General features: G+C 37.2%; 1 protein-coding gene across 1 annotated transcript; it reads left to right on the top strand.

Annotated features, from left to right (window-relative positions):
• LOC145800922 (uncharacterized) lies at positions 1-681 on the top strand. The gene has a single exon (XM_082890683.1). It carries the CDS (start codon positions 1-3, stop codon positions 679-681), a length of 681 nt encoding a protein of 226 aa, XP_082746809.1.
• Positions 682-10,364: the final 9,683 nt, after the last annotated feature.

Raw genomic sequence — 10,364 nt, 5'->3', positions numbered from 1 at the left:
ATGGTGGATACACGAGCTAACGACTATTCAGAAACCAGCAACAATGCTCGAAATTATCCTAGAAATCAGCATGGGCCCATACCCGTGGGAGCCAGTATTCCTAATAATCTTATGCATCAAATTCTAGAGGAATTAGGGAAACTAAGGAACAATCGGCAAAACGAGAGAACTCAACTCTTTTCGGAGTTCAGAAAACAAAGGCCCCTAAAGTTCAAAGGAGTACCAGTCCTGAGGGTGGCTAAGAATTGGCTTCAACAGATAGAGAAGATGCTAGACACTATGGGAATAACTGAAAATGCCGATAGAATAGCCTTGGCTGTGTTCGAGCTTGATGATGAGGCTAATCATTGGTGGGAACTAATCAAGAATACGCGTGACGTTACAAACATGTCGCGGAACCAGTTTAAGGAGTTGTTCCTGAATAAATACTTTCCAAGTACAGTTCGTCGAACGCGAGTCAGGGAATTCCAAAACCTGAAGCAAGGGAATATGACCGTAACCCAATATGCGGCAAAATTTGAAGAGTTAGCCCGTTACGCAACTAGATATGTAGCAAATGACGAAGAGAAAGCAAGGATGTTCGAGTGGGTGCTGGACCTTACAATCAGGGGAAGAGTTCTCTCCCAACGACTCCACTCATATGCCGAGGTGTTGGAGACGACATTAGAATCTGAAAGGTAAGTAGTTGACCCTAGGAAGACTTGGAATAAGCGGAAAGGGGGTCAGATATCTGTTGGACCTCAGAGGAACCAGAAAGGAAATATGGCCTTGAAGCCCTACTCCAGACCACAACTGCAACAGCAATGACAATAACCGTATCAACAGATCCAAAGAAGAGGCTATCAACCCAGGCCGGCAGGACAACTCCAGTGCTTTCATTGCCAACATTGAGGCACAAAAAGAGCGAATGCCCCTAACTTCCACCATTCGGATACCAGGGAGGAGGTTCCGGAGCAAATGCACAAGCATTAGGTGGATAGAAGCCTTGGACAAACAAGACAGGACCTACCAGGCAACAGCACCAGAAGAGTAGAGGAACTCAGAACGCCAGGACTAGTGGCAACCAGAAGGCAACCAGCAAAGTCTTTGCCCTGCAAGAGGAAGAAGCGGACTCATCTGTAATTGAGGGTAATTTAGTGCTATATAATTCTTGGGTGCATGTTTTATTTGATACTGGTGCATCGCATTCTCTTATATCCTCTCTTGTGCTAAGTTATTAGAACTTGAATGTGAACCCTTTAAAACTGCCTTAAATGTAATGTCACCTATGGGAGGATGCGTTTGGATAGGGTTGATCTGTAAGGATTGTAAAATAGGAGTGTCGAACATACACTTAACTTGCAACCTTCGAGTCATGGAAATGTTAGACTTCGATATCATTTTGGGCATGGACTGGTTGTCTGCCCACCGAGTGGTGATCGACTGTCGTCAAAGGAAAGTAGTAGCTCACATGCCTGATGGAGCACATTTCCAATTTAAGGGGGACATACAAGACTCCACGACTTCAACAAAACATAGGACGCGGTGGCACGATCAACTTGCTGGTAGGATAGCAAGTTTGATTTTAAATAAGGAGGGCCAAGAAGAATTAGAACTTTCGTGAGTAGCATGTGAATATGCAGATGTATTTCCTACGGAATTATCAGGATTGCCACCAACCCGAGAGGTAGACTTTAGTATTAAGCTACAACCTGGAACTAACCCAATATCCATGGCTCCATATCGCATGGCACCAGCAGAACTAGAAGAATTAAAGACACAACTACAGGAGTTACTCAAGAAAGGATTCATTAGGCCAAGTACTTCACCATGGGGAGCACCCGTGCTATTTGCTAAAAAAAAGGATGGGTCGTTAAGGCCCTGCATCGATTACCATCAACTTAATCGAGTCACGATCAAGAACCGATACCCACTCCCAAGGATTGATGATCTTTTTGATCAAGTTAGAGGCTCAAGGTGCTATTTAAAGATCGATCTTAGATCAGACTACCATCAACTACGAGTAAAGGAGGAGGATATACCAAAAACTACCTTTCGAACTAGATATGGTCGCTATGAGTTTGTAGTAATGCCCTTCGGACTAACCAAAGCACCGATAGTATTCATAAGCCTAATGAACAAGATTTTCACACCATACCTTGACCAGTTTGCAGTAGTGTTCATTGATGACATCTTGGTATATTCAAGGTCTAAAAAAGAGCATGAGCAACATTTAAGGATTGTTCTTCAAGTTCTTAGGGACAATCGGTTATATGCCAAGGTAAGCAAATGTGAGTTCTGGTTGAATGAAGTGAAATTCATAGGAGATGTAGTGCCTGAGAATGGGATTGCGGTGGATCCAACCAAGGTGGAAGTAGTCTTAGATTGGAGATAACCGAAAACCGTGTTAGAAATCCACAATTTCTTAGGATTGGCTGGTTACTACCAAAGGTTCATTCAAGATTTTTCCAAACTAGCCAGACCAATGACTCGTTTGACGCAGAAAGGAGTAAAGTATGAGTGGGACAAAGCTTGTGAAAAATCCTTCCAAGAGCTAAAGAAAAGATTAACTAGTGCGCCAATTTTGACCATCCTGGAACGGGAAGTGGGGTACACTGTGTATTGTGATGCGTCTAAGGAAGGGTTGGGCTATGTGCTCATGCAAAATGGAAAGGTAGTCGCATATGGATCCAGGCACCTGAAACCACATGAGCGTAATTACCCAACACATGACTTGGAATTAGCGGCCGTAGTTTTTGCCCTAAAGCAGTGGCAACATTACTTGTATGGGGAACAATTTGAGATTTTCACAGATCACAAGAGTTTGAAGTATCTATTTACATAGAAGGACCTTAACTTGAGACAAAGACGGTGGATGGAGTATCTTGAGGATTTCTAGTTCACCCTCTCATATCATCCCGGTAAAGCCAATGTAGTAGTAGACGCTCTAAGTCACAAGAGCAGAGAGATGATAGCTAAAATTTCGGTCAAAGAATGGGATATGGTTAAGACACTCAATTAATTTAGAATCCAAGTAGAATCTCAAGATACAAAGGTATACCTTGGTGCACAGAAAGTGATGCCTAAGTTGATAAGTGAGATCATGGAGGCCTAGAGGCACGATCAAGAAGTAGCTTATATCAAGGAACGTCTAGAATCGGGAGAACCAATGCTCGATTGGGCAATTCACCCTAGTGGGAGTTTAAGATATCAAGGTAGATTATTTGTACCAAGTAACAAGTAGCTTAGAGAAAAGGTACTTAAGGAATGTCATCACTCTGTATTTGTGGTACATCCAGGAGGGACTAAAATGTACCAAGATTTGAAGAAGTAGTTGTGACGCCCCAAATTTTGATAATATAATACAACGATACACCGGGTTTAACTAGCGGATACACATCATTTTTAAACACAAAATACAAATAATTACACTAAAAGAAAATATTAATAATAGTTACAGGTAAAATTCTTCAGGTCTTTAAATACAAATTAGCCCCTTGATACAAAAAGATTATCTAAAATACAGGAAATATAAAATCTAATCTCTAAGGCAGCCATGGTTCCTTAAAGCTTTTAGGGATTCCGTTCTTGGTGTAAAACTTGCCTTCACCTGGCATAAAACACCATGAGCTTGAAATGCCCAGTAAACACACACACCCCAACCCTTTTCCTATTCCAAATACACAAGTAACATAACGGCACGATCATAACATATAGCGAAAGCAATAATTAAGCAGAGCTTATAATTAAATTTCAGTTCTCATGAATATTAGTCAATTTTAGTTATTTCTAAGCAACTCCCCACGGAATGTCGTTCCTACCCAACCACTAACTCTGGCCACGGGCAATTCTGACTCCTCCTTGGTTAATATAATACCAATGCGTCGCTTACCGCATAACCACCAGTGCGTCGCTTACCGCACAATTACCAATGATGCCCATGCACCTAGGTTACATACCCGAGTGGTGACATCATAATCTGCCCCAAGGGAACGGGCTTCCAGGGATACTCTCCCTGTGTAAGACCCTCACTACCACCCTTATGCCTCCCATTTCTGTTAAGCAGCCAGAATACCTCATGTGCCATGTTAGGGTTCGAAAACACACTTATGCAAGACATCACAAAAATGGAATACATTCCACTATATCATACTCTTGAATATACCGTTTATTATCTCATAAAATTTAATACAATGATTCCAACCCATTACCATCCCATTTGATTTTCCCTTCATTAAGTGCATTATGTTCTCAGTTATAGTAAAGTATGGTCAATTTAATTACGAATCCAAACTAAACAACAAGCAATTTATTCATGGTAAAACAAATTCACAATTTATCATAGATTACATATCAAGACTAAGACATTCAAGAAACATAAAATATAAGAGTTACAAACCAAATAAGAGCATATTAACACAAATTTCCAGATTTTCAGATTTGAACCAGTTTGAAAATAATTATGAAAAAAATACTTTTATTGGCCCTAAGTACCTGGCCTCATGTGAGTTTGTAGATAAATAAGTCTAGTTTCAAACTCAATTTACGAAAGTATGATAGGTATTTTAGATTTTAAGATAATTCAGAATTACCAAGATCTATCCAGATTCGTTGACAGTTACGTAAATCGGTTTTTCTCTTGAACCCCTCACTCTCTTGAGTTCAAACAAATTTTAGTTAAAGTATAACACCAAGATTAAGATTTTGACATAAAAGTGGACTCAAGATTATTTTTCTAGAATTTTATAAAAATAGAGAAAGTTGACTATTTTTCTAGTTCTGTGAGTAACAAACTTAGAAAAATTGTTTAGGTTATAAAAATACATCCTTAGGTCCTACCAAAATTATCACATACTCTAGACATGCCAAATATTACACATAAAAATAGATTTCAAGTTTATAGAGTTTTGATAGGAAAATAAATTCAAGAGAGGGAAAAGATTTGCCACTAGAAATTTAGGAAAAAAAGAGAAGTATGCCATTTCTTGATTAATACACATTTATACAAGAGTGTAGGCCTAGACTAGAACATATATATATAAAGAGCATGTATTAGGAGGGGAAAAACAAGTGGTAAGAGAACTTGAGAGAAGAGGTGATGTATGTTTACCTTTGTTGTACAAGACTCAACACAATTCTTCTTTTTCTTCTTCTCTTCTCTCTCTCTCTCCCTCTCTTTTTTTTTCCAAGATCACTCTCTCTCGCTCCTCTAATGCATGGCTGAAAATGTGTAAAATGAGGGGGGAGAAGTGTGCATATATATATAGAGAAGGATTGGGAGGTTTCTTAGGGGCCAAATTTTATAAATGTAATTTGTCAAAGTTGCCATCAATGCCATCAAGGCCATTTCAACCCTCACATGACTAGCTACTTGGGCTCCAAGAAATATATATATATATATATGTATGAGATATTTGTATTTATAAACATAATATAATAGGCACAAGTACATTAATTAATGAAATATTACAATTAAGGTTTAGAATGAAATAAAATAGAAGTATATAGGGACCAAGTCTAAATTTATGAAACCTTGATATTTATAATTGCTATAGTAACATTAGAAAATAGTTAAAATAATACATTCAGGTCTGGTTAAATTAAAAGTGCAAACAAAGGCGAGAAACCGAGCGAAAATGACATTACCGGGAGTTAATATTTTTAAAGTGATTAATCTATAATTATCGGGTCTAATATTAATAATAAGGTTTTAAACATGATTATTAATCTACGGGATCGGTTAGGGTTTACTCGAATTAATTCGCAATGTTTCCCGATTCTCGGGTTTAAAATGCAATTAAACAAAAATTCAAGGGCTTTATTGAAATAAACTGAAGGTTAGGGATTTAATGGACTTTTAAAAATTAGGGTCTCTACAACAGTATTGGTGGAGCAGAATGAAGAAGGATGTGGCTAGATTTGTAGCAAATTGTCTAACATGCCAACAAGTGAAGGCGGAACATCAGAAACCAGGAAGAATGTTGCAACCCCTACCAATAGCATAATGGAAGTGGGAGTACGTGACAATGGACTTTGTGATAGGGTTGCCCAGGACACCCAGAGGGCACGATGCTATATGGGTAATAGTGGATCGCCTCACTAAGTCAGCACATTTCTTACCCTATAAGATAACCGACACTTTAGAGTCTATGTGCAGGCTTTACATTGGGGAAATCATTCGACTACATGGAATTCCGGTATCTATTGTGTTAGATCGTGATCCAAGACTCACCTCTCGATTTTAGGGAAGTCTGCAAGAAGCTCTGAGTACTGAGTTATGTTTTAGCACCGTTTTTCATCCACAAACGGATGGACAATCTAAACGCACCATCTAGACACTAGAAGATATACTGAGAGCTTGTGCAATGGATTTTCAAGGAAGTTGGGAACGACAACTATCCTTAATTGAATTCACCTATAACAACAGCTTTCAAGCTAGCATTGGTATGGTGCCTTTTGAAGCATTATATGGGCGACCTTATAGATCGCCAATTTGTTGGACGGAAATAGGCAAAGCGAGTCTAATAGGACCCGAACTTGTCATAGAGACCACTGAGAAGGTCAAATTGATCCGACAATGGTTAAAGATTACTCAAAATCGTCAAAAGAATTATGCAGATAAGAAGAGAAGGCCATTGATGTTTGAAGCAGGCGACCATGTGTTCCTAAAGATGCAATCTAACCGTGGGATCGTACGTTTTGGAAGAAAGGGGAAGTTGTCACCACGATATATTGGACCTTTTGAAATATTGGAGAAGGTGGGCAAAGTGGCATATCAACTAGCTCTACCCCTGCAATTAGTAGGAATACACAACGTCTTTCATGTATCTATGTTGCGAAAGTACATTGCCGATCCATTACATGTCATCAATTATGAAGAAATCAGTCTTGACAAGGATGTTACCTTTGAAGAAGGACCTGTAGCAATACAAGATAGTCAAGAGAAGAATCTTAGGGGCAAGACGGTTCATCTAGTAAAGGTGTTTTGGCGACATCGTGGAATTAAAGAATCAACCTGGAAACGTGAAGACGCGATACAGATAAACTATCACCAACTTTTTTAGCCTAGTCTGTGATTGTAATTTCGAGGACAAAATTAGTTTAAGGGGGATAGGTTGTCAGGCCCTAACTTTTTGCAATGTCCCCAAACGCTTATAGTTGAAATTTTTTAATAAGAAACCTTGTTTCTCCATTTCTTACAAATTAAACCCTAGAAATCAAGAACTACTGTACAAGATAATCAGTAAACCCTAATCGACTCTGAGAACTTAAGAAACATTTGAAAACCCTAAGTTAATCATTTAGAAACCCTAGAATGAAAAATTATAAGAAAAAAATCCTAGTTTTCGGTAATCGTAGTTTTAGCTTGGTATCTCGCCTTTTGTTGTGAATCGGCACCACGTGGCCCAAATTATTTTTCCTATCAATATTTTATTAATTATATGATTTAAAAAAATGTTTTATTTCAAAATTTTTGATTGTACCCTTTTCTTTCTTAATTATTGCATTTTGGCCCTAAAATCTTAATATTTTATTCAATAAAGATACAACCAATATTTTATTAATTTATGCAAAATATCATCTATATTTTATTAACAAAAAAAAAATCAAATTTTCACATGGATAAACAGGGTAGCTGGTTGCGGGTTGTGAAAATGACCTAGAATTGTATTTTTATACATAGCAAATCTTATACAAATATGCAACAAATCTTTGACCAACATGGAGGAATGGGGGGCATTTATTGCTATATCTTTTTTGTCTCCCAATTAACTAGTAAATAGGATTACTTTCTCTTAATCAAGATCAATTAACACAAATCTTAATTGGATCCAATTACAAACCAACCAAACTTGAATACTTTCTATTGAAAACCAACCAAACCAAACCAACCCTTCTCTCTCCTCCTTGGCCTATAAATACAAGCCTTGCTAGCTATTTTATTTCACTCCACACACACACAACACACAACTGAGAGAGGAGGAAAGGGAGAGCAAGTGAGCTTGAGAGAAAAAGAGAAGAAAAGATAGCAACAAGTAGGAAAAAGATCTAGCAAACCAAGGTAAATCTCATACACCTCTTCTCTCAATGAATCATCATGTTTTTCCCCTTCATAATACATGCTAAAAATACATTTCACATGATACTAAGATTTACTACATTGTTAGATGATGTATGGTTTGAAAATGAAATGTTCCTCTTCTTCCTTACAATTTCCAGCAAGCTTTTCTCAAGCTTTTTGATTTTATTTCCATAGCAAACCTTTAGCAACTCAAAATCTGTTTTAAAGGGGTATTAATTGACATATATAGAGTATGTGAAAATTTTTTCTAAGACCATGGATGTGTTTTTATGACTCCTTTTATTTTTCTAAATACTTGGTGCAAGAAACTATTTAAAACAAGGAACTTTAAGAAATTTTAGAAAATTATAGAAAAATGTTCTCATGCTCATTTTTACATCAAAATCTTCCCCTGAAGGTTATATTTCAAAAAAAAATTATTTCAATGAAAATGAATGAGTATTTTAAGAGAAACACCAAATTTTGTAACAGTTGTCAAATCTGGGCAGATCTGTGTATTTCTTAAATATCTAAAAATCAAAAAGGGCCACCCTACTTCCGTAAAATGATTCTAAAACTAGGCTTGATTCTCTACAGATTCTTAGTAAGCCACATTTCTGAAACCCTTAGAAAATATTTTTTCTATATTTATTTTTGAACTGGTGTAGTGCTGAAAATCTGACAGTGTGGTTCTTGTTGTAGTTAGTGTTTTTGTGCTATCATGACATATTTGTTGTAATATATGTTATACTTGGAGTTTCACCTTGAATGGCCTTATTTGGCTCTTACTTGTGCTAACCACTAATATGTAATGAACTTAATGTGAAAAAGGAAAAACTAAATGGGTTGGTAAAGAGGGTTGACGACCACACTAGTTATACAACATAAATGATGAGAATGTTAAGTTGATATTAGTAGTGGATTAAAATAAGCAAGTCTTGCGCAACTGGTTGTTTCGGAACCCTTGAATAGGGCGGTTGTATTCGGACCCTAGATAGTTCGGTGTAAGGAGAGATTTGGGCTAGGCCCATCATTACCATCTCTTTTGAGGCTCTCGGTTGGCGCTATGCGGTATATAACCATTGGTAGGCATCCGAGGTAAGGTCTGCAACAAAGCGGCAAAAGAGGGGGCATACCGAATAATCCGCATCCAATTCTTGGAGTTGTGAATACGAAATCTCTTTGGGGGATTTCTAGACTACTAACAATTAACCATATAATATGTGCTATGAACTTAAATGCCATGATCCTTTCCTCTGTCTTTTTATAAATGTTGTTGTGTATTGGACTGGAAAAAAATGATAGGGTGTGTGTGTGTTTACTGGGCATTCAAAACTCTAGATGTATCATACCAGGTGCCGAAGAGGAGCTTACAGCAGGAGACGACGAGCCGAAAACCTTCGAAGACATTTGGCTATCTTAGAAAAGTCAGAAATTTCCTTTTGATGTTTTGTAAAGTTCATATAAAAATTTAAATTTTCTTTTAGGATATAATGTTAATGGAACGAGCTTTTGTAATTAAGGATATTCGTAATTATTCTATTATTATGGACTTATATTCTAGCATCAATATAACCCCTGACGTCGCTTATGAGACATTGTGTCAATGCCTCTTAAGATCTGTCAAAAGGGTAGTGTGCTACCTAAGAAAATTGGACTTAGAAGGGAAGCTAATTTGACTCCTCCGGCGATCTGGGATCTTACTCGGTTATTGCCATTGGACTCATTAGTGACTTTCCCTTGACTACAACCATTAGTGTAGATTTGGGGTGTCACATAAGTTTCATCAACGGAGCTTCCTTGAAGCTTCTTTTTTATTTTTCTTTTTGACTTCCTCTTATTCTTTTTGGAACTTTGCAGCAACCTCTTGTTTGTTCTCCTCTTCTCTAGAATTCTCATTCACCAAATTCAAATTGAGTTTGTCTTTCATACACGTGTTCTACTATTCGTTTCAAAATTCCGATATCATTCTTTAAGCCCCACCCACTTCAAATTAGGTCCTCGGTGAAAATATGAAAATATATAACCATAAACAATAGGAAACTAAACAAATAATAGTAAATGGATAAAAAAAATTTTAATTAATATACACACCATATTTGTTTTAGGTTATGAAACATAATTTTACTTGCTCTCTGTCAGCGATTATAACTCCTTCTATCTTTTATCTTTTCCCATACATTTTTTCTTCATTTTCTAAATTCCTTTCCAAATTCCCAACCAAACACAGTGGCAGGAGATTTCCATGGTACTTATTTTTTAACAAAGTTGCCAAGGCATCACCAATTTGCCTAAACAAGTATTGATAAACAAAACAAAAAAA

This window comes from Camellia sinensis, chromosome 10 (assembly GCF_055761805.1).
Source record: "Camellia sinensis isolate YWXY chromosome 10, ASM5576180v1, whole genome shotgun sequence".
Taxonomy (NCBI): domain Eukaryota; kingdom Viridiplantae; phylum Streptophyta; class Magnoliopsida; order Ericales; family Theaceae; genus Camellia; species Camellia sinensis.
The sequence above is the reverse complement of the archived record's forward strand: the minus strand, read 5'-3'. Positions and strand labels throughout refer to the sequence as shown.